Source organism: Sprattus sprattus (assembly GCF_963457725.1).
Source record: "Sprattus sprattus genome assembly, chromosome: 13".
In the NCBI taxonomy this organism is placed as follows: Eukaryota; Metazoa; Chordata; class Actinopteri; order Clupeiformes; family Clupeidae; genus Sprattus; species Sprattus sprattus.
The window spans coordinates 2,655,257-2,680,922 of record NC_137911.1 but is presented as its reverse complement, the minus strand read 5'-3'; the positions used below and the strand labels follow the sequence as shown (position 1 = coordinate 2,680,922).

At 42.8% G+C, this 25,666-nt stretch overlaps 1 protein-coding gene across 1 annotated transcript in view; it reads right to left on the bottom strand.

The window, feature by feature from the left end:
* Positions 1–5,515: 5,515 nt before the first annotated feature.
* tgfb3 (transforming growth factor, beta 3) overlaps positions 5,516–25,666 on the bottom strand; it is a 67,520-nt gene continuing 47,369 nt past the window's right edge. The window contains exons 4-7 of the mRNA XM_080850007.1: positions 20,616–20,723; positions 17,732–17,903; positions 8,264–8,417; positions 5,516–8,054 (exon numbers count right to left, since the gene is read on the bottom strand). Of these exons, the coding sequence (XP_080706133.1) occupies positions 7,896–8,054; positions 8,264–8,417; positions 17,732–17,903; positions 20,616–20,723 (593 nt within the window). The 3' untranslated portion in view covers positions 5,516–7,895. The remainder of the gene's footprint in view (positions 8,055–8,263; positions 8,418–17,731; positions 17,904–20,615; positions 20,724–25,666) is intronic.

The following is a 25,666-nucleotide window of genomic DNA, read 5'->3' as shown; positions in this document are numbered from 1 at the left end:
TGTTGATGCTTCTGATGTGAATATAGATCAATATTGGGTGATGGCAGGTGACTTTGGTGATGCTTCTGATGTGAATATAGATCAATATTGGGTGATGGCAGGTGACTTTGGTGATGCTTCTGGTGTGAATATAGATCAATATTGGGTGATGGCAGGTGACTTTGGTGATGCTTCTGATGTGTAATATAGATCAATATTGGGTGATGGCAGGTGACTTTGGTGGCTTTTTACAGCAGCTTTGTTTTTTGACATCCTATCCTTGAATCCCTTTATACATGAAGTTCCTAATTTTAGCGTTTTCTTGCAGAAGGTGCAGCAGGCTTCACATTTCTATATTTTCAACAGGCTTTAATTGTTGAACTTTCAACAGACTTAAACTGCAACTAAAATGCTCTATTTTCGAGGCAGATCTCGTTGAACCTGCACTTACCCATATTTGATGAAAGTACCATTTATAAAAACAATTGAAACGTATTGTTTCTAGTGGTAGGTAATATTTTTGATGAGATTAAACGCCATGCTCTGACTATTCAATTTAAGCCTTCTTAAGACTTTTAATGCCTTGCAGACAAAATAAACTGCCTTTTACTTCCAAACTTGAGAATTCTTTCTGGGATTGACCAGGCATATACTTTGCTTTAGGCTCCACCCTTTTCAGTGTGCAAACAAAGACTTGAGATATTTCAGCTGGGGTCAAAATAAGACTGCTGGCCTCATCCAATGTGAGCCTTGTATGCCTTGTCCCAACCTAAAGTAAGCTTAATCTTAAATCATACATCTTCTTTGATTTTAAATTAAAGGAACATTATTTTTAAAGTTACAAGTTTTTTAAGGATTGCTGTATTCAGTTCTTCAATATTCTATGCCCAGTCTGTCTATATTTGTATCTATATACAGGTATGTCTGTGTACAGCCGCCTGTTCTCCACTCAGGGATCTAAGCAGAAATGACATTGAAATTCCACAAGGATTTCTACTTTGCTCCTGTTCTCTTCACATGGTGTTTTTTTTGTCTGCGCAGGAACTCGATAGAGTTACAGTTGCTTGGCTCTGAAATACTTCCTTTGCTAGTCTGAAATACTTCAGATTGCCTCCCACCAGACTAGTTTCTGCTGGTCTCATGGAGGAATGTCTCTTCTTATGTTTGTTTTTCAGGAAACCGGCTGACAAATGCTGTTCCTGAGCCAAAATCAAGAAACCCCTCTAACAATGTATAGCTGCACTCAAAGGTGCCCGTGAAGTAAGAAATCCCAGGTCAGACATTTGAAGGGGTACTTTTTGTGAAGCCTTTACTCCATCCCCCATCAACGCCAGCATCAGCTGTGTTCTTCCAATCCCATGATGCTCAAGATCCAGTGAAAAAATATTGGCAATGGACAACCAGCAGCAACCAGTCACTACATGGGGATTGTCTAAGAATCACCCCGCTTTAGTTCCAACGCTTGTTTGTACTGTTGTGCATGTGTATGAATGTTCAGCACCTGTGGAAACACATAAAACAAACTTGTACTTTTCAGCATGGAGGATAGTTTCTTATGAAAGAGATGTGCCAAAACCTGGCATGACATAAAACATAAAAATACTGTAAGTAGTGTCTGTCTGTGAAATTATGAGTAGATCTCTCAGTAATGTGATGCTTGAAGACAAGGCAGATTTTGGATTAGATGGTAGTCCATATGCAACAGTAACCCTCACAAATAATATAATTCTTTGGTTTGGTCTCCTTCCACTGGTAAAGCATTTTCAATTAACAAATAAACATATTTAATAAACAAAAACATATTTACTACTCTTTATTGTGAAAACAATTTTTTCAGTGAAAGGAAGGCTGTGGATGAAGACACTGATGATGCTTTTCATGATCAATAATTTTCTCATGTCTTTTTAATGACACAGAATAAATAAATGGTGTTTTTTATATTCGTTGGTTGTCCTCTGATTTTTGTGTTTTGTACTACAAATACATAAACATTGTTCAAATAACTGCACAGGGGATTTCATTGAATTTGGTCAAGTTTGCATGGAGTTAAGAAAGAAAGGTGGATACAATTAAAATGATGAGGTAGCAAATTGCATACATTTGTTTCAAAATGAACCTATTTAAATGAAGATGATGAAAGTAGAATGAACTGAAATGATAACACACAGGTTCTTATTTTCTAACATTTGCGAGCGCAACGTAATCAACGCCTTTGCCAAACCGCACACAGTGTACAATGTGTTTCCGCATCTTGCAGAGTATTTATTAAACAAGAATCTCATCGCATAATCAGGGCCTTACTCCGCCCTCTAATGTATTAGTCCCCCGCAAAATAGGGGAGAATGGTCCTGCGTGTTCCTTGCCACCATGGATGATGAGTTAGAATTAGAGCTTTTGCTTCATGAGGTTACAGCAAACTTCGACCTCGTCCACACTAACCCTAACTAACAGGGGAAACAGAGGTTTCGACATTCGGTTGCCATGGCACTTGGGGCAGATTGCGCTCGAGAAGCTATAACGTCAAAATAAACATGGAAGATGAAATTAATATGCTGTTTGTCTCTAGAAGTAGTTTAGTAGTGTACTTCAGGTACAAGTACTTTTCCCGAATAGATACGTGTAACTCCTACGCAGAAGGCGAGCGCTGTACTCTGCGTGCTTGAAAGATGGGGGGGGGGGGGGGGGGGGGGGGGAGACAAAGAAGACGTTTTAAACCCTACATTGAGCAGCGATTCTGGGTAAGACCTGGCTGAACAGCTAGCTGGTGGGACAATTTTGTATGTCTTTATTAAATAATATATCTAATGTAAACATTTAAACAAATAATTTTCCTGTTGTATCCCCACCCAAAACCCTGATGGTCTTATTTTAACTTTTTTATGAATTGCGTCAAATTTTTCATACTCATAGTTTTCATTTAGCAGCTGATGTGCCATGCTAGAACACCTCTTGTTTTATTACAAATGGGGACAGGGTGTGGCAGCGGCTGTTAGTGAGGGTTTAAAATGATATTGGCAAAATTTGCGATCAGGGGACGGGGGCGTGGCAGCGGCGATAAGTCAGAGTTTAAAATGATATTGGCAAAATTTGCAATCAAGGGACGGGGGTGTGGCAGCGGCGGTGATAAAAATGTACGTGTTGCCCCTTTTTTCCAGAGAAGAGCGAGTGCCCTTCAAAATTCCTGTGCACGTCCCTGCACCCCACTTTGTGTTCAACTTAATTGTTCTGCTGTTGAATAGTTCATGACTATCCAATTGAATGAGATCACTAACATTATCTTGGTGGCCCAATGAGGAAAGTAGTAACATTTATACATTCATGCCCATTGGCTCCCACGTACCCAGAGTTATTGTCCGCACATTATTTTGATGACATCCGGATGGTACTTTTGTACTGACATTTATTTAGACCCCCTGCATTAGGACAGAGCCAATGTTCCTCCATCGTGTAGCTGAGGCCAGTGTACCATATAGGCTAGTATAAGCAATATGAGAGAGGCATCTTTACTGCAGCATTATCATTTATCAGCAATAATTATGGGCTTATATTCGCCACATTTCTATTATCTCAAGTGGTATATACTTATATCAAGTTGTACTCGGGTATAGATTACCACCCACGTCAAGTCATCTGCATCGGGACTAAACCCAGGGCACTCACTGACTGATTCGCTACATGTTAGCAAGTTAGTGAGCAGCATCTCGTTGTGGAGCCTTTAAGAGTCCACCGAACTAGGCTGCTATAAATATCAATGTATAAGAAATTAAACTGATAAACTGGGTTTCCCATAGGATGGACTACTTTTTCGGTAAGGACTTGCAGAAGGTTTTCTACCAATGAATTTGACTTGTTTAATAAATTGCAATTACTTTTGTAAGCCATAGTAAGTCTTTCTTCATAAGGTAATAGCAGGCTAAAGACAGTTGTGTCACAAACACAAACTGACACAGTAAATCATTTTGGTTATGATTCATGATAACAACACTGCCAACACTCATATCAACTTTGAATGTATTCATTTGTCGTTGGAGACACCAGGCTCAAGTTACATGAGTGACTCGTGAACCCCTACTCAGAGGGATACAAGTTAACAAATAGAACCGAACCTCCCACCTCTAGGGCTGTATGTCATGGAAATGTTTTTAAAAATACCATATCTTTCTTTGAAATTGAACCCAAGTTTTGTTGACATACATGACCTTTAAGACCTATCCGCTGATACAGCACATACAAACCCAGGTCCATAAGATACAGAAGAAATATAATGCCCCACAACCCTAGCCTGAAGAACAAATAAAAAAGTGGGATGAAACCTAGTGATGCATCATTATCTCATCATCTATCAGTTCTGTCTGTTGTATTTCTTTTGCTCTGAAAAAAACATTGTCATTTGGCTATTATCTATTAATTGAAATTATACTCAAATTAAGACAAAATGTATGTAGGCTTGAAATGACTCCACGCTAATGTGTTTAATGTAGAAATGTCGTTCAGTGATATCATGCATAATAATTCCTAATGATTCTGAGTGTGCTATGGAGCAGAAAACAATGGAGTCAGTGCACTATTCCATATATTAGTGATAGACTTGGGAGTCCAAATATCACAGCATCTCTTAGTTTAGTTTTGGTTTATATTATTGCAGAAGCTTGTTCAGTATTACAGCGTTTACAAAGCTGACTGAGGCCAAAAACAATGGGAGTGCATACATACTGTATATTGTGCTGGGTACAATCAGAGTTTATGCCATTATCTTGAAGTCTCTATGAAGGAAACCTCACACATAAACATATATTGTGTTGAGTACATTCAGAGTTTATTCCATTATCTAGAAGTGTCTATGTAGGAAACCTCACACACAATTATATATTGTGTTGAGTAAAAGAATAGTTTATTCCATTGTCTTGAAGTGTCTATGAAGGAAACCTCACACACAAACATATATTGTGTTGAGTACAATCAGAGTTTATTCCATTATCTTGAAGTATCTATGAAGGAAACCTCACACACAAACTGTACATAGCAGAACCCTTCAGAACAACAGAGATATGGAGTAGATCCACTTTGTCCTATTTTGTAAAGTTATTCTGAGGCATCTTGAAGAGTCCAACATTGAAGATGTTCCAGACCCATGCACAGCGATTTGCAAGGAACATCAGTTTGATTTGAAACCACATCCCAATCTTTCAGTTCAGACCAAGAGGACAGTAGAACAGCTGCTGTTCTTGAGTGTTTTAAGGGGGATGTATAAAGTCTCCAGGAGAGCCTGGTCGCCTGCCCTCACTGGCTAGAGAAGTGATGTGGTCCTTTAGCAGAGGCTGGGAGATCATCTCACAACCTGCCCCCTGTCCCCTTCCCCTTCTGACACCCAACACCTGAACAGCTCATTCAGAGGTCTGCCAGTCATGTAGTCTTAAAGCAATGATTAACTCCATGATCTAAAGGGAAATGACAAGCCAATGACATTGGTATACGAAATGTTATGTATTTAATTGTGGTACTGACTAGTGCTGTCATGAACTCTGAACTGGCATACCTCAGAACAGTACACTTTAACATCTCCAAAAAGGAGAAGATGGGGTTTAATTGACTTTTGCATTTATTACTTAGATTAGAAGGGATGTCCCATTACAGGAGCTTTGGCTCAACAAAAAATAACTATACTGAACAAAAATATGATTGCAACATTGAACACTCTTAAAGATTGAGTTACAGTTCATACAGGAAATCAGTCAATACATTGCTGTAAACTATGGATACTGTATGACTATGGCTACAGATACAAATTTGTGCAGAGAATTTGGTTGAAATAAGCTTTTGTGAGCATAAAGAGATTACAAGATCTTTTATGGCAGTTAAAGAAATATGGGACCAAAACTTGACATGTTGTATTTATATTTGTGTGAAGCGTATTAAGTGTGAAAAACTAAACTTTTAACATGCTGACTTACAGCAGTACGAGTAACATATCATATTCAAATTAAAACACTGAAAGAAATATGTACCATATTATACTTGTACACTTATACACATAGGAAAAAAAGACAAGTTTAACAAAGTCAAACATACAAATGGCGGTAAAGTAAAATAGCAAGCTCAATGCATATAAAATCAAATTATCCAAGAACTGCTGTAGAGTCTGTGCTTGACAGTTTATTTATTTTGATTAGAAAATCATTCAATAATGTGCAATATGTCTGTTGCCCACCAAAATGTCTCCCAGTTAAAGCACACACTTTTGCCATTTATTTAACATGAAGTCTGCATATTTATATTAATGACTTGGCCACACAAGCAAACCAACCCTCTCAGCAGAAAAGTGATAACAGTCCTATAAAAAAAAAATCCATCCAGACAATTTAGTTGCTTTCTGATATGTAATTGCTTCCAAAAGGCAGCTCTGTTCTTGTTGATTTTGGTCCGAATGTAATACACAACAAAGAAGTGAATCTTGTCATGACCAAATGAAATAGAGACGTTTCAAGACATAATTTTGTGTTTTACAAAGTTTTGTCTTTTCATGTGTATATGAATAATGTTTTTTTTGTATTATTGAAATTTGTAAATTTCACAAGTGAATTTAACATCTTTCAAATTTGACTTCATAATTAATAAAAGAAGTTCACAACTCCAATATAGCTTTCAGAGCATGAGACATCTATGCTGAAGGTGTAGTTAGAACACTTAGGATTTATGAAAAAATGCTGAAGATTAACCCATGATTAGGACATCCTTACTATGTCTTATTATCCATAAAAGATGATCAAGTAAGTTTGACACATAATCTGTTCTTAGAATGCCGTGACATTTTTTTTAAATCTATACCTTTTTATGCATGTGAGCAAAACAAAATCTGTGCATCATAAATGTCATATCTTCCATGAACTGACCTTTGCACTTGGATGGTGTGTCCATTACAGCACAGACCAGTTTCAACAGGTTACACTGCAACAAGGATTCACCTTTAAGCTTGTTTTACAAACAGAAAATAAAATATAACAGTTTGTGGTCTAGATAAATGTTAACTCATAAAAAATTAAAATAAATCAACCCAGAAAAATACAACTCTGTTTAATACTGTAACAGGAATTAAATATGTCCATCACCTTGTTTGGTTTTATTATGTTATAATCTGTTTTTCCATTATTTTTTTCTGTTTTAGTTCAATGTCATTCATGTCGTTGATGTTTCTCTAAATAATCAGTGCAGACTACAGGGAATCACTGCCTTTGCTCTTGTCTTTCATGGTTACTCAAATGTCCAGTTTAGATGTGAGGCAGAGTTCAAAATGGTTGAATAGAAATAACAACTGAAGGAAATATATAAGGCATGAAAATAAGTAAGAGAGAGGTGTTTCAATAGAGTTCCATTGGATATTGTTTTTAAGAGTAAGGAAGGTGCAGAGAGGCCTTCTTTTAGCGTCAACTTCTCCCTTACCTTTGTGTGCTTTCCCATTTATTTTGCTGGGTTCACTGTAATCTGGGGACTCCATTGTTCTTTTTTGGGTTAGTGGTGTCAGATGTGATCATAGACCAGAAATACATGCAGACCAGAAGCAACTGAATCAGCCATTGACCACCAGTCGTCCAGCATCACTCACACAAGCAGTTTGATGTTCTCACTTAAACAAACCACTTTTCATTCAGTGACTTGTGGAACTGAAATTGTGAGACACTCAGCTCTCCTTGGTAAAGGTCTTCCAGATAATATCCCAGCAAAATCCAAGCTGAGAGATAGTCTGGCTGAGCCAAGCTTGTTTCCCCCCCTCCTCCCTCTCTATATTTTTCACTCACATTTGTACCCTTCTCGCTTTTTATCTCTTCACCTTTCTTTCTCTCTCTCTCTCTCTCTCTCTCTCTGCTACCATAGATGTTGGGTCAGGTCCGAACCTGCTTGGTGGGCCCAGATCAGAGATCTCAGCTGCACTTGCAGGATTTGACAATCATGTTGGAGAGCTGTTCCACCTTGGGGGTTCGGCCCACATAGTAGAGGATGGTCAGAGGCTCCAGGTCCTGTGGCACGCAGCAGGGAGAGGCAGAGGCCTCTGGGTTCAGAGTATTAAACAGGCTCAGAAGCTGCAGGGGTGGAAAGGACAGCCATATGTGAAATACATACTGTATGAAATTTCATTTCGAAATCAAAGCATGGTTTCACTGGTACTTTTATTATTTCATACAGTATGCTCCTAGTACCACCCACTGTATGCACTTATCACTTGTTATCACAAGTTTAATGTGAATGTTTGTGTGTATCAAAAGGTCATATTAGTCTTGGTACCACTCACCGAACTGTGTGTGTTTTCAACACTGCGAAGGTAAGGACAAGGACCTGAGCAGAAGTTTGCATAGTACCCTTTGGGCTCATGGATCCAACGCCAACCTAGGTCCTGGCGGAAATTAATATAGAGCTCCCTCACGCAGCAGTTTTCTTCATAATTACTGTGGATTGAAGAGAGGGTTATTTTGATATACACGATTCATAAGAAAAGAAGAAAAAAACACGAAAACCAATTAAGGTGTTTTTAACAGTTCAATTACACAAAGCTGTCTGTTAAATGGCAAGTATACCTTCCACAAATTGCTTTGAAGAGATTTACTTGAGGTGCTGAGTAATATTACCGCCAATTTTACTTCTCTCCCTATGAGAAAATGAATTGGGGTTTTTTGAAAATCAATAAGACATCACCCATGGCAGTTAAATAACCCCGCATTCCATTATGCTCATTGAAATGCATGTGTATGTAGTCTCTGTATAGATCGTATACCCATTATATCTGTCTGTTGCTATCCAACGAAAAAATAACAGACTATAAGGTGTTGGTATCATATCTGCTAGAGCACCTTATCTGCAATGACGCGTTTGTGACGTGTCACAAACTCATCTGTCTACAGAGCGTTGCATACTGCTACTTTATTGTTCAGAACCTATTTGGTGGCCGTTTATGTCCCATTGTCTGCCATTGTCCCTGTCATCCGTTCTAATTGATACTTGTTCCTAAAATGATACTGTAGTAGCCAACTAGGTGAACCCGGAAATGTTGAGTACACCAAAGTTTTTTTGCAGAAATTTAAAGTATGGTCCCCAGTATACAGAAACTGCCGGATGATAATTTGCATATGTGGAGCAATTTGCATAAATAGCATAATTAGCATTATTGGCTTAATCATGTAATTTGACCACATATTTTGCACTGTAAGGCCAATTCCTGCAATAGGAGGAAAAAGCATTGTGATTGCAATAAACTCCTTGGGGTTAAACACCCTGTTGCTTCATGTGAGCAGTGAAGCTGAGAAGGCCAGTCTGCTTGTGAGGTGGCTAGGGTGAACAGATGTCACCAGAGTCACAATGAACACTTTGATGGTGATTGGGTATTACCTCTGGCACACCCACTAAATGCGGTTAAAGTACCTCAAACTGTGGGCACCGGTGTGCATCGTAACCACCAACCACATGACAAACCGGTATGTAATGTAACACTGTTGAATGTCCCCCATATGCGATCAACAAACTATGTACAAATATACACTATATACATGCCATACACTCTCTGTACCACTTTCATGCTTCCAACTCCCCTCTGCCGTCGAGTTATCAGATGCCATCCGGAAATCCAAATCATCCACCTGCCAACTCGACCCCCTGCCATCCTCCCTGGTTATAGCCTCCCTCCCCTCTCTACTGCCCCTGATAACTGCCATTATCCATTCTTCTATGACCTCTGGTTCAGTCCCATCGTCTCTTAAATCTGCTGCAGTGACACCGATGCTGAAAAAACCTGGTTCAGACCCCAACAACTTCAACAACCTTCGTCCCATCTCCAAACTGCCATGTCTCTCAAAAATCCTGGAAAAGGTAGTGGCATCACAGGTCCATGCCCATCTCTCCAACAATAAACTCTATGAACAGTTCCAATTTGGTTTTCTGACTCCGGACTATTATCCATCCTCATCCTCTTCGACCTGAGCGCGGCTTTTGACACCATATCCAACTGCACCCTCCTTGACAGGCTAGCCTCCATTGGCATAACTCACACAATAACTTTCTAAAACTCAATGAGGACAAAAGCGCCTCCGGCGCCCTGGCACTAAATTGAATCCTCAATTGAATTGAGTCAGATTCATTAAAATAAGTTCTCCCTGCAATATTCATACCATGTTATGCATGTATTGGTGGCTGTTGGCCTGCAAATATTTTGTCTGTAAAGGCAGCGGTTCCTGCCTCCCTCTCCCAGCATCTATTCTGCATCTATATCTATTCTAGATTTATTCTGCTTAACCCATTGAGTGTGGCCATTCCCCTCTCCTGGTGAGGGCACGTGGTTTGTAATTGTTGGCCTGAGAATATTGGTCGGTGAAGGCAGAGGTTACTGCCCCCTCTCCCAGCATCTAGTCTACACTGTGTAGCTCATTGTGCGTGGCTATCCACCCCCTCTTGGTGAGGGTAGCGCTCTCGCTACCTGCTCCCAGCACAGGTGTGGTTTGTAGTTTGGCTTGCAGGTATTTGTCGGTGACGGCAGCGGTTCCTGCCTCCCTCTCCCGGCATCTGCTCTGCACCGTGTAATTCGTTGTGTGTGGCCATCCACCCTCTCCTGGTGAAGGTAGTGCTGTCGCTACCCGCTCCCAGCACAGGTGTGGTTTGTAGTTTGGCCTGCAAATATTTTGTCGGTGAAGGCAGCGATTCCTGCCTCCCTCTCCCGGCATCTATATCTATCCTATATTTATGCTGATTAACCCATCGAGTGTGGCCATTCCCCTCTCCTGGTGAGGGCAGTGCTCTCGCTCCCCGCTCCCAGCACAGGTGTGGGCTGTAACCGATGGCCTGTGAATATTGTCGGTGGAGGCAGCGGTTCCTGCCTACCTCTCCCTGCACCTAGTCTATTCTGATTGTCCCCATTATGTTGGGACCATTATCCTCTACTGAGGCTAGCTACTACCGTTCTCTCTCAGTGGTGCGTGGGTTGCAGACATGGTGAGCAACCACTCTTGTGCGGCCTGCATGGCCCTCTGCAGGTGGAGGGTGGCCATGAGCGATGCCCCTATTGTCTCTGTGTCGAGCACCTGAGGGCAGCTCGCAGTCACAGGTCCACCCAAGGGGTCACTACGGGGCCCAACGCCCACAGCCTGTTCAGCGGCAAGCGCGGGCCTTTCAGAGTCCAGAGCGACAGCCCTCGGTCCAACCTCACGCTTCGTGCACAGCCCATCGTCCCCCCAGAGCCCCTAGGGGCGGGGGGGCCAGGCGCTGAGGCCCAGGGGCCGGCCGTCTGCGTTTTTCCCAGCTGCAGCTCAGCTACTGGGCTGCTTCTATCAGGGACCCGGGGTGCTTTCCACCTAACCCACTGATGCCGACTTCAGTTCCGAGGCCGGCCCCCAGCCTATGGCCGGGTCAAAATGACCATCATGAAGACCCGGCGAAAGCCCGGGCCCTTACCCAGGAGCGGTCCACCCTCCTGGACAGGGGTGCCATCGAGCCGGTAGACCCCCTGACACAACCCGGGGGTTCTACTCAACCTACTTATTAGTATCAAAGAAAGATGGCGGACTTCGTCCCATCCTCGACCTGAGGGGCCTCAACAGGCTCCCGAGGGTCTTGAGGTTCCGCATGCTGAGCATGGCAAGGGGTTCTGCGTACAATAACCAGGGGGTAGTGGTTTACGTCAGTAGACCTCAAGGATGCCTACTTCATGTACCCATAGCGCCACACCACAGACGGGTTCTGCAGTTTGCGTTTCAGGGACCTCACCTCAGTTCAGGGTGCTCCCAGTTGGCCTCTCCCTTCCCCACGTGCCTTCATCAGGTGTGGGGCGGCAGCCCTCTCACCCCTACAGTCGCAGGGCATGACAATCTTGCCGTACCTGGACGACTGGCCCTTGTGCCCCGTCCCGGTCTCAGATGGCCCTGGACACGACGCATCTCCTTCAATTTAACAAAGAGCTGTCTGGTCCAATCGCAGATCACACTCTTCTCAGGGTGGCTCTCGATTCAGTGGCCATGAGGGCTTGTCCATCGCCACGGCGATTGTACGACAGCCTACACCTTCTTTCCCAGTTCAGGAAGGCAGGCAGTTGCGTTACGCGGAATTCTGCGCCTTCTAGGGAAGCTGACAGCAGCTGCTACTGTGGTTCCCCTAGGCCTGCTGTCGCTACGCCCCCTCCAGTGGTGGCTTCACGGTTTTCATCTGGACGCCGAGCAGCACCTGCAAAGGAGACTCAGGGTGTCACCTTGTTGATGCTCTGGGGCTGCGGGCTGTGCACAGGGCATTGCAGGCTTCTGCCCTTCTTGGAAGGCCGACACGTGCCCGGCGGTCAGACAAGGTTTCGACCGTCTCCCATATCAATCACCAGGGAGTTGCGTTTCCGCCAATCCCGTTGATTTTTCCAACTCTACAGGGAGTTCTCCAGCAGGGCCACAGACTGCTGCTGGTAGCCCCTTCTGGCCAGGGAGGACGTGGTTCCCACTTCTGTGCAGGTTGCAGCAAGATGCCGCTGCGCCTCCCCGACAGGAAGGATCTCCTGTCTCAGTTACAGGGTCGGATATGGCATCCCGACCCTCATCGGTTGCAGCTGTTGGTCTGGCCGCCGCAGGGCCCAACCCACTGCTGACAGATGTTCGGACGTTGTCCGTAATGCCATACTGAATGCCCGGGCACCCTCTACCCGGGGGCAGTATGAGAACAGGTGGCAGCTGTTTGCCGCATGGCGAGGGCCCCGTACATTGCGTGGTCCCTAGCGCCTTAGAGTTCCTCCAGTCACTCCTGGATGGGGGCCGGTCCCCGGCTACCCTGGGGGTGTATGTGGCAGCTATCCTCCCGACATGCTCTGGTGGATAATGACACGGTGGGGAGCCACAGGTTGGTGCCCCCCTTTTTTCTGAGGGGCGCACAAGGGCTGCGCCCCCCACAAGCACGGCGTGCCCCAGCATGGGATCTGCACCTTGTGCTTGATGCCTTGTGTTGTCTCCTTGAACCCCTGGCTCAGGCAGAGCTAAAGTGGGTCTCTAACAAGACGGCTTTCTCGTCGCTGTCGCATTGGCGAAGCACGTTAAAAAGCTCCATGGCCCAGGGGTTACCCTGTGGCCGAATTCAGTTTCTTCTGAAGGTTTACACAGTCAACCTCAATCGACCTATCCACCTGCCGCAACTTATTCCCCCTGAGGGGGACAGTTTGAAATTACTGTGCCCTGTGCGGGCCCTGAGGGCATATGTGGCTGTGGGCATATTCGGCGGTCGAATCAGCTTTCCTCTGCTATGGCGACCCTAGGAGGGGCTCTGCTTTTTCCAAGCAGCGACTGTCCCACTGGGTGGTGGAGGCCATCACCCAGGCGTATAAAGGAAGTGGGCACCCCCTGCCATCCGAGGTGAGGTGCCACTGCACCAGAGCTGTCTCGACATCCTGGGCAGCCTCGCGGGGCATTCCCCTGGAAGATGTCTGTGAGGCAGCGTCATGTACATCACCTAGTACCTTTCCCAGGGTCTACCGGGTGAATGTTGCCACTCCTCAGCCGTTGGCTGTGATCCTGTCACCTAGGCATGTAAGGAAGTGGGCACCCCCTGCCATCCGGGGTGAGGTGCCACTCCACTAGAAGCTGTCTCGACATCCTGGGCAGCCTCGCGGGGCATTCCCCTGGAAGATGTCTGTGAGGCAGCATCATGTACATCACCTAGTACCTTTCCCAGGGTCTACCGGGTGAATGTTGCCACTCCTCAGCCGTTGGCTGTGATCCTGTCACCTAGGCATGTAGGGAAGTGGGCACCCCCTGCCATCCGGGGTGAGGTGCCACTCCACTAGAAGCTGTCTCGACATCCTGGGCAGCCTCGCGGGGCATTCCCCTGGAAGATGTCTGCGAGGCAGCGTCATGAACATCACCTAGTACCTTCTCCAGGTTCTACCGGGTGTATGTTGCCGCTCCTCAGCTGTTGGCTGTGATCTTGTCACCTGGATAAAAGGGAAGTGGGCACCCCCTGCCATACGGGTGAGGTGCCACTCCACCAGAGCTGTTTCGACACCCTGGGCAGCCTCGCGGGGCATTCCCCTGGAAGATGTCTGCGAGGCAGCGTCATGGACATCACCTAGTACCTTCTCCAGGTTCTACCGGGTGTATGTTGCCACTCCCCAGCCGTTGGCTGTGGTCCTGTGGCGTGACTCTGCTGCTTCCTCTCAGTAAGGCAAGTGCTAGAGTTCTTCGTGACTTTGTTGGTATAGGTCATCCAGTGCTTGAAAGCACCGTCTAGCAGTCAGTAAGGATGAAATAGAACGAAAGTTACGTATGTAACTACGGTTCTATGAATCACTGGATGACCGCTAGACCGTTCTGTCACTCAGAATCCTCGTGCTCTCGCGAGAAGATTGTGTAGGAACAGTTTCCCTGACCCCACTGGAAGATATAGACTATCCGGGGGTCATCGGGGTCACGACGTGACAATGTTGGTATTATTCCTCGACCTGCGCATGCGCGAGATGGATCATCCAGTTCTTGAAAGCACCGTCTAGCGGTCATCCAGTGATTCATAGAACCGTAGTTACATACGTAAATTTCAATTGAAATACAATAACTGATATCCTCTGTCAACACCCCTCGATTAAATCATTAGACAGATTTATACAAATGTAATTAACATGTTTTTAAACAAATTGGAATATGATGCTTGGCCAACAATTAGTTTTCAATGCCAAAACATTTGCTTTACTTGGAATGGGTTTACAATCAACACTCTTCTCCCTTCACTCTTCTTTTAAATTCAGTTAAATTCAGTTTACATTACCTGGTACATGTTCACACCTTTGTTGACATGTAACAGCTGACATCAGACCCGTGGAAACACCAAAAGGTTTGAAAAAGTTAATAGAAAATGTATTTTGCAAATGCACAGGTTAACCACTGAAAGATTTTCAGAGGTGTCAATTGAGTTTATACCCGGAAAAACAGCATATGAATTAATAAAAAAGAGGCATTCCATAGACAACATTAGAAAATGATTACAGTGTACAGGTTTATTGTTATAATATTTTACAGTGTTTTGCTTCTTTTAAATACTTTTGGTGTGAAAAATTAAGTGCCTAATGATGGCAGGATGATAGGGCCCGTCTTCAAGTGGAGGATCTTTGTATGCCGAAGTTGTTCATTGAGGCCTCATCTGTTCAATTCTGCAGACCTGTGAAAACAGACAAAACACTTGTTTAAGAAGTCTTTGTTTCAAAAATCTGTCATTAAAATAAGCCTGGCAGAAATGGCTGGATATAACATTGCTAAGTATTTATGATGTTGCAGCATAACCATCAGTTGTGATATCCATGGGTACACCCTGTACTTCGACATAGTAGTGGTGCTAGTCTTTCAACACAACACTGTCAAGCCCACCCCTGCCCCCAGGATCTGTAAAAGCCCTGGTTGACTGGTTAAACTGTAAAAACAAGTATTGATCTTACAGTTTGAATCAAAATAATGATAGAATACAGAGGTCCAGAGGCTGTTTTACATTACTACATTTCTAAAGACTTTATTCGGTTGTCACATTGACTGCCCACCAACATTTAGCTGTAAATTCTATCTCACCATTAACAGTTAATCTATAAGTAAAAAAAAAAAAAAAAAAAAACCTTCTCAGGATCAATTATTTAGCTAATTTGCCAGTGAGCTGGCTCACATTATTTTCAATGGAAACTTTTGATACCCCAATAAATTTCACTTTGTCGAATGAGCTCAAACATTATTTAGCTAAACTAACTGGAAAGCTATATGGACATTCAAACTGAACAATGGTAGCGTGTGTACAACAATACAATTGTGGAAAAACTGTTTGAAACGTCAGCCAAACACTAAACTATAACCTAAATCTGAGAGCACTTAAGACACTGTGCATTTGTCAAGTAGTCAATACAGCCTATGTCACATCAGCCACAACATGTTAACTAGCAAACAAGCTAACACGTACCTTTTGTTTCCCGTTGGCTGCTGACTATTCTCTGAAAATTCTGTAGTTGTTTTCGTCTGTAGAACAAGACTTCAAATAATGTTGGTTCTTGAAAGTGACAGAAGTGTTCAAGATCGCTATCAGCAGTGAAAGGTGTCATCCGAGGGACAGTGAGACTACATTTAATATTAACTATGTTCACTGCCTCAGCACAGCCAACCAATCATTGACCAATCCTTTTCAAATGTATAAATTAATTGTCAGTCAGTCAGTCAGATAAAAACGGTTGAATGGATGAAATTCGTGTGTTCGTATGTTGGTGTTGGATGTCATTGACGTTGACAGGAACTTTTTCTTTGGATTACAAAGAAGGCATCTGAAAACATATTTAGTTTCACTCGTCTCTTATAAAGTGACGTACTTTTGAAGGTATGGCTGTTGAGTCAGGTATTCAAACGCAGATGAAAACAAATGAGTGCAGAAAACCTTGCCTACCTTCATCTTTCGTCTATTTTGTGCATTTTCGCAATTCGACTCCCTGAGCAGACAGCACGGACTTTTCACTTATTAACTTTCATCATCTTCAGCTGTATCTAAATATCAACAGCATTCTAGTTATCCGGTTGTCTAGAATCTGCATGCAAACTACCCATTTAAAATTAGGGGAGAATTCATTTTAAATGTATGAGCAGCGTCTGGTGTACTTGAAATGACGATATCTATCTATCTAGTTTCACTCGTCTCGCCGAAAGTGATGTACTGCTTAATTTTTGTGTTTGATGGCTGCAGGGAAGCCTGTTATGAATGAACATCAGAAAGGTCCAGGATAAATTAGCTTTCGAGGACGCTACTGCGGTACTTGATCAATAAAAGAGCTTAGCAACTGAAAAGTTACTTGGTTTTGTAAATAGCGACGCTACTGACAAATGTTTAAGCTAGTAGCGTCGCTACAAGTAGTGACGCTACTGCCCATCACTGCCGAGTTGTGTAAAAGGTTATTTCCCTGGACACATTGAAATGAGCCATATCATTGGTGGGAGGGCTACATACGCTACCTTGTAACTATTAATATCTTATTTGACACGGTGTAAAAGTTCAATTACCACACCGATTGTACGTTTAGCTGCTCTAGTTGTTTTAAAAAAAATTGAAATGTATACATCATACATGTGTATATATGCTTATGGTTTAAAAATTGTCATCTCACCAGAACTGAAAAAACGTTATGTTAAACGATTATTATTATAAGAAGTTATACGGCTCAATAGTCAACTGACTTTTACGAGGCCTTAAACCATAAGCATATACATGTATGATGTATACATTTCTATTTTTTTTAAACAACTAGAGATCGGAATGACGTAATCACTTCCGGTTTCTGTGCCTCACCAGCTGCGAACCTCACCGCACGTCACTGTATGATACCCACACAAGGCACTTCGCTTAATGTGTCACCAATTTCATAAGGTGATCATAAGCTAACTATAGCTAGCTTTACTGATCAGGGATTACCCTTAAAGCTTAAAAATATTCATTACATCGGTGTGGCTAGAGCTGATCTACCAGGAATACATGAAGGAGGTATGGAAAATCCCCAAAGTAGGTGCTATAATGTTGATGTGGAACTGCTATCGAGGAACTACAAAATGGATAGTTCCTGCAGTGCAAATGACAGACAAAAGGTCTTATGGCATGAAAAATTCTCAGAATAATGTGCAAGGGCCAAAACTGCCCATTCTCACTAATTAAATGCGATATTTGGTGTAGCATAAATATCTGGAGACTTGAATTCATAAGCTCTCTTACGAGCAATGTTTCCATGGTAACTAGAGTCTGAGCAGCTCACTTGAAGCAGTAGTTTGTGTCCAGAGCCCGCTTGCGTCGCCGAGATGATGCCTGAGCATCCAACCTATGCGGTGGGAGCATCATGAGGATCAGGTGAGGAAGGAGCTGTTCTTTCTGGTTCTTCAGGTGCCCAAGGTCCCATCGGCTATTCTCCTCATATTCACCTTCCGCTCCTGCAAAACAGAGCACTGTCATTCTCCCTGCTTAAGAAGTACATACCTGAGGACGTTTAGCTCAGCCCGCCAAAAGGGCAAGTCTAAAAAGAGTTAGTTAATCCATTTTACCAAGACTAGCTGAGATGTGAACCATAATGTCCTTTCTCTCAGTTTTTCATTCATTTATTTTCGTAAACTCTGATAAAATGTACTATCTATCTACTAATCTATTCTAGCCGATTGAAAGCAGACATGTTGTTGTAGTCAGATTTAGTCAAAATCATGACTACCCAAAACCTGCTGATTAGTCATCCCTTTTGAACATTTAAAAACAATCCCAGTATGAATTTACCTCAGATAGAGTTCCGTGTCAGACCATTTTTTTCTAAGGGAAAATAACAAAGAAGTAATGAAGTAATCTAAAAAGCTCCCATTTTGCCGTACATACTTCTGTTGTCTGACTGGATTCTGTAATCTTTGATGTCGTTAGGATGGTAAAGTAATATTTTTGCTACATGGGACCTAACTAAAGTGAACTACTCAGCGCATACTTTATAGCAAAATTAAACGGTTGACTCAACCTTCAGGTAATCCTAACATTATCTAGAAGAAGAGAAATATACAATTATTTTGTTGTGATCGGAATTGACGTCACAATTATGGACTAAAACTTACTAAGTAAAAATACTGCTTTTTTTTTTTTCAAGAAATAGAAAACGACCTAGAAAGTAAAAAGCAGTGCGGGTCTGTCACTGCTTAAGTGCAAGTTAAGCCAAGGTGCCAGTTAGGAAGGGAGGTGCTCTCTGAAGAGTTGGGTCTTCAAGAGCTTCTTGAAGGTAGAGAGGGACGCCCCTGCTCTGGTAGTGCTAGGCAGTTCGTTCCACCAATGTGGAACTACAACTGAGAATAGTCTGGATTGCCGTGCTTGCACAGGCGGCAGTGCCCGACGTCACTCACTAGATGAGCGCAGCGTCCTGGGTGTAAGATTTTCCCTTACAAGAGCATTTAGGTAGGTGGGAGCAGAACCAGCACGCACTCTGTAGGCAAGCATAAGTGACTTGAACTTAATGCGAGCAGCTACCAGTGGCAGCCAAACAAATTCTGTTTTGCATTGCATTTCCACATGGCACACTTTCTATGTCATGATTGTTTTTCCTGTCATCACAAAGTTGTGTTTGCATTTCAGGGTGGCATTAAATCCTCTCATTAGGGTTTGTTTCAGCTTGGTGTCTTAATCGGCACAATCAGATACGCTAATTTTGTCCAGTAAGATTTTCAAGGCAGCTTTTTTTCTGAAAGAATATTAAAATTATTGGAGGGTAAAAATCCCCAGGTAGAACCATTTCTATTGACCCCAAAAGGCATTTAATGAAAAGTGCATTTTCTTAGCTTAAAGGACTCTGCCTTGTATGTTTGCCAATCTGTTTATACTTATGTCAACTTCTTTAACCTTTACAAAAGAGTAATCCCTCAACTTAACAATAGAGTAAGCCTCAACTTGAAATAACATTTAGTTTCTGCTTGTTTTTTGTAGGCTTATAGTCTAGATAAACTATTCTCAAGAAAAACAAAACAAAATACATGTGCTAAACTTTGAAAAACCTCTGTTGTAAACACAAAATAGGGTTCAATCCATGCCTACGACCTTGGTCTAACCATTCAATGCATGTAGCCATACATTACCTACAAAAATTACTCCAAATATTTTTGAAACAATGAATTATCACATCTGGCTCACCTCATGCATTAATATCTTACTGAGTCATGTACCTCAGTTTGCCTTTCCAGGCAGTTCTCTCATTCGTCTGCTCAAGCACTCTACCCATGATGGCGAAAACAGGACTTCTCCCTGGGGAGGTGTCACCACTGGATACCAGTGCCCTTCTTTCATTTCATGCTGAGTGGATGAGGATCTGCAGCAGCCCTGCATTCCTCTTCCAGTTCAGTAAAATCCCTTGCATAGATGGGTGAGTGCTCCAAAAACCTTGCACCCCAGAGGGCCCCCAAAGCTAAGTAAGATAGCAGACCACGCAGGATCTCAATTGCTGTCCTTTCTGCATCTCACTGTAAAAATCCCAGCTAAGAATAAAATAGTCCCAGAACCAGTTTCACACTATTCTTAAATGTAGTTCCACAATTCTTAATCATTAAACCACTTCAGTTCAAAATGGCATGTACTTTACATTAATATTTGTCCCGACGTGGTCAAACATGTCTGTGCATTTTTTTCACTTTCCCACACTGAGAGAAGGTGAGGGGAAAAGCTAGTTACCAACACTTTGGCTAAGGGAACAAACTATAAACATAAATCTATATATATTATTATAGATATTTAATATGTTTCGGGCTATAATTAATCATAGAGATTTGATAATCAGCTCAAAAGGCTTACTGATTACTACAGAGGTAAAGAAGCCTTGTGTTAAATCTAGCACCACTTAGTTTTCTATTATGCTTGTGTTAACTAATTTTTAATTTTATTGTATTATTATAGTTCATTATAGTCTAATATGTAGGCACTCTGAGATTCTTCAGAGTGCGTTCAAAAATTAAATGAATTATTATTATTATAAATAATTAACCATATTTGATATAATGCTTAGATATTCCCAAACACATGGGCAGTAATGGGCCATTCATTTAACGACTCTTGGTTTCATTGACACTGTCTTTGTACAATATCTTATTACAAACAAGAAAACATTCTGTTGAATAAGTGATCATTCTTACCTTTAAACTTGACATCTAGTACCTCATTGACATTTTCAGTAATGTCACCGTTGGGATTAAAGGTGTGGCACGGGCAGTGGACACTGATCTCCAGACCCAGGTTAGAGTCTGTGGAAAATTCATTCAAATTCTAAAGTCAAAGACAAAGTATGGAAAACCTGGTGTGAGTCGCAATATCATCCTATTCTATTGAAAGTTGATATTAAAAAGGGGATACATTAATTATTATCCAATAAAATGACATTTAACAGAGTATGATTGGTGTTTACAAATTGAAGTAGTTGTCAGTTTGCGTGATAGTTGGAATACCTTTTTAGAGCATGAGTTTCAGCAAAATTCTACTATCCATGTCAAGTTTTCACAACAGTAGTATTTGATTTGTTAGTTTATTCAGGATGTAGAAAAAAATTATTTGGAATGGTGTTCAGAAAACAGTATTAGTTGGTCTGTGATTCATGTAAAGTGTACTGTTTTTACTGTTCCTACAGTTAAAGCAAATTCATGCTCTTGATGTTTGGCCGTGACAGGTCAAATTCAAATTATATTTGTTGATTATTTCACCATGGCTTAGAATCTGGAGAATCTGTTAATCAGTTATTCCATATCTCAGTTTTGGTTTTGGTGCATTATGCTGGAGTTTGCCATGGCTGATCATATTTACACCAAAAGACGTTTAACTACAATGTCCTTACTAACAGACAAAACATCAAACCTTAAGTGTGATGCCTATATAAGTATCATGCATAAGTAAACATTAAATGGGCTACTTTCAAGTGCATACAGTACAAGTCAAAACTTTGGACTCACCTTCTCATTCAATGTTTTTTCTTTATTTTTTATTATTTTCTACATTGTATATTTAAACTGAAGACATCAAAACTAGGCAAGAACACATATGGAATTATGTAGTAACCAAAAAGGTTTTAAACAAACCAGAATATGCTTTATATTTTGCTTTGATGACAGCTTTGCACACTCTTGGCATTCTCTCAATCAGATTAATGAGGTTGTCACCTGGAATAGTTTTCAGTTAACAGGTGTGTCTTGTCAAGAGTTCATTGGTGGAATTTATTGCCTTCTTAATGTGTTTGGGACCATCAGTTGTGTTGTGCAGAGGTAGGGTTGGTATAGTGAATATCCCTATTACTACTACTCCTACAACTACTGTCCTAATCCATATTATTGCAAGATCCACTCAACAGGTAAATAGAAACGACAGTCCATCGTTACTTTAAGACATGAAGGTCAGTCAGTCTGGAACATTTCAAGAACTTTTGAATGTATCCTTAAGGGCAGTCGCGAAAACCATCAAATGATGAATCCATGATGAAATTGGCTCTCATGAGGACCATCCCAGGACAGGAAGACCAAGAGTTACCTCTGCTGCAGAGGATAATTTCATTACAGTTACCAGCCTCAGAAACTGCCAATTAACAGCACCTCAGATTAAAGCCCAAACCAATTCAAGTAGCAGACACATCTTAACATCAACTGTTCAGAGGAGATTGTGTAAATCAGGCCTTCATGGTCGAATTGCTGCAAAGAAGCCTGTCACGGAGAACTGATACGGACATTTAAATACGGTTGGAGCTGCCGCTAAACTAAACTTTGCGGGTGCACACACAAGCAGGCTTCGACTGGTAATCTGTGATACCGGGCATTTGCCCGGTGGGCCGGTCCACATTTCGGCGTGCGAGGGCCGGCCCTCCTTCAATCATACCGGCCCCATTACTTATTATACGACTGCCTTACTTTCCTGAAAATACGGATAACTCAAAGAGCCCAAGAAAGAACCTAACGTCAAATTGCTAAAATGGTGCATCCAGTATATATAGCGCTTCCTTGTCATGCACATCTATGTGACGGTTGGTATATGGTATAATTTTCTATTTCTTCAAACTGTAAAATCCTGTTTCTTCAAACTGTACAAGCAACAAACTAAAGTAAAATAAAACAAAAATGCTTTCTTTAAACTAAACTACGATGTTCTTCTTATATTTGGCAAATTTATGTTCGAATATTTTGCAAAAATATGTTGCGGTGCATGACGGCTAAATGATGGAAAACTTCAAGAGGAAAAGTGGTTCGGTAACTACGTGTGCAGGAGTTGGCTGTACAAACTCAAGAAAACACCTGAACGAGTGGTTAGATAGAGAGTGCTTTGACCACAAACCAGCCTCGAAGAGACAAACGTTGTTTACGTTTTTTCGCAACCCTGATGCCGACTCGGAATCACGGGCCTGGCATGTAACCAACTCTCATTTTACCCTACGGATTCTCTCTATTTTACCCTACAACGGATTCTAATGTGAATTAGCAATGCAAACATAATGATGCATGTGCATAACGTGTGTACGGTTGCCATGGCGGCGCGTACACACGCAGCGGCTCGGTGCTCTCCAGGCTATATAATTTAAGTTGAATTTTTAGTAATAGTTAAGTTGTAGTTTTTGTTTAGTTTTTGTTTAGTTCAGTGTAATAGCGACCCGGGATTCTCCCGACGATAAGATTTTACTGTTAGGAAGCGTTTAGTTGTAGTTTTAACTTAGTTTTAGTGCAATCATGTAGTTGGTTACCATGGCGATGTGTAAACAACTTTCCAGACTGCAGTACGAGCGCACTGAACTCCTTGCCATTGGAGAACAGTGTCTGGATTATAATAACGAGGGATCGGACTCCATTCCATTCTCCATTCCTCCTGAGATACTGCGACCTGATGGGCTTGAGAATGAAGCCTACTACTACAGGCTTAGGAGGCGTCGGAGGCAATGTTGCGAGAGAAGGCAGAAGCGGGGCAAAAGAGGTGGACTGCAAGATAGACTAAGAGCAAACCCGCACTGACCACCGCTTTCTCTTTCTTGCAAACTGCCGGTCACTTGTCAATAAGATCGACGAAATTAGGCTGAGGATTGCATCGAACAACATGGGCAACTGCGTGACTGTAATCACAGAGACCTGGCTGGATAACTCCGTTCCGGACGAAGCCATCGGACTGGCGAGCTATACCGTGCATCGAGCTGACAGGACTGCAGATTCTGGTAAGACCAGAGGGGGAGGAGTCTGTATCTATGTAAACAATGACTGGTGCACGGCTGCAGAGGTCGTTGGGAGACACTGCTCCCAAGATTTGGAATATATAGCTTTGAAATGCAGGCCGTTTTACTTACCAAGGGAGATTTCTGCAACTCTCATCCTAGCTGTTTACATCCCACCACAAGTGAACACTACACTAGCTCTGGAGGAACTGTACAGCTTTATTAACGGCCAACTAAATCAACATCCAGAGGGTGCCTTGATAGTGGCAGGGGATTTTAACCATGCAGAACTCAAGAAAGTGTTACCAAAACTCCACAAAAATGTATGCTTTCCAACCAGAGATAAAAACACACTGGACCAAGTATATACAAATATACAGAGGGCATATAAAGCTGCACCATCCCCACACCTGTTTTGAGAGCACAGTATGGGAGGTATTTTCGCAGGGAGCCAACCTGGAGGAGTACACCTCTAACGTCCTGAGTTACATTCAGTTTTGCGCCGAGACAGTACTGAGCACCAAAACCATCAAGGTGTTCCCTAACCAGAAACCGTGGTTTGACGGTAATGTCAGGTTGCTGCTCAGGACGAGAGATGCTGCCTTCAAGTCAGGTGACACACTGGCCTACAGCACTGCCCGACGAGATCTAAAAAAGGGCATTAAGGAGGCCAAAGGCAAGTACAGGCAGCGCATTGAGGGTCACTTTGAAAGCAAGGACGCCAGGAGCATGTGGAGAGGCATCAAAACCCTAACTGACTACAAACACAAGAACACACTGGTTAGCAAGGACAGGGACCTCCCAGACACCCTAAACCGCTTTTTTGCCCGCTTTGACAAGCAGCACAGTGGGGTAACAGTGGAGCATCAGATGTCAGGGTCAGAGGAGGAGCAGACTCTCACTCTTCAACACCACCAAGTGAGGTCCACCTTGAGAAGAATTGACACCAGCAAGGCCACTGGCCCTGATGGGGTGTCGGGACGTATACTTAGATCATGTGCCGACCAGTTAGCAGGAGTTTTTACAGACATTTTTAACCTCTCCCTGCAACAAGCCGTAGTCCCCACCTGCCTCAAGACCACTACCATCGTCCCTATCCCCAAAAAATCTGCCATTACCTGCCTCAATGACTACCGCCCAGTCGCCCTCACCCCAGTAATCATGAAGTGTTTTGAGCGGATGATACTGGCGCACATCAGACACCACATCCCTGTGGACCTGGACAGCCACCAGTTTGCCTATAAGGCAAACAGATCCACAGAGGACGCTGTCTCCATCGCACTCCACACAGCCCTGTCCCACCTGGAACACCCGAACACATATGTAAGAATGCTCTTTGTGGACTTCAGCTCTGCGTTTAATACAATAATCCCCCATAAGCTGGTCCTCAAACTCATTAATCTTGGTCTCCCTACCTCACTGTGCTCATGGATCCTGGACTTTCTCTCAAACAGACCACAGAATGTCAGAATAGGGCATATGACATCCTCAACTGTAACCTTGAACACAGGTGCGTCCCAGGGGTGTGTACTCAGCCCTCTACACGCTCTTCACCCATGATTGCGTGCCTATACACTCATCCAACACCATAATCAAGTTCGCCGATGACACCACTGTGGTGGGGCTCATTAGTAACAACAACAAGTGCCATTATAGGCAGGAGTTCGAACACATGGCAGAGTGGTGTGTGGACAACAATCTGGTCCTAAACACAGCAAAAACAAATGAGCTCATTGTGGACTTTAGGAGGCCCAAGAGGACAACGCAGACCCCACTTACCATCAACGGGGAAGAAGTGGAGAGGGTGGACTCTGTTAAATTCCTAGGGACGTACATCACCAAGGACCTAACATGGGCAACTAACGTCTCCAATCTGGTAAAGAGGGCCCAGAAGAGGCTCTTCTTTCTACGGAAGCTGAAACGGGCTGGCTTATCCACACACCTGCTCATAAACATTTATAGGAGCACAATTGAGAGCATCCTCTGCCAGGGCTGCAGTGTGTGGTATTCAGGCTG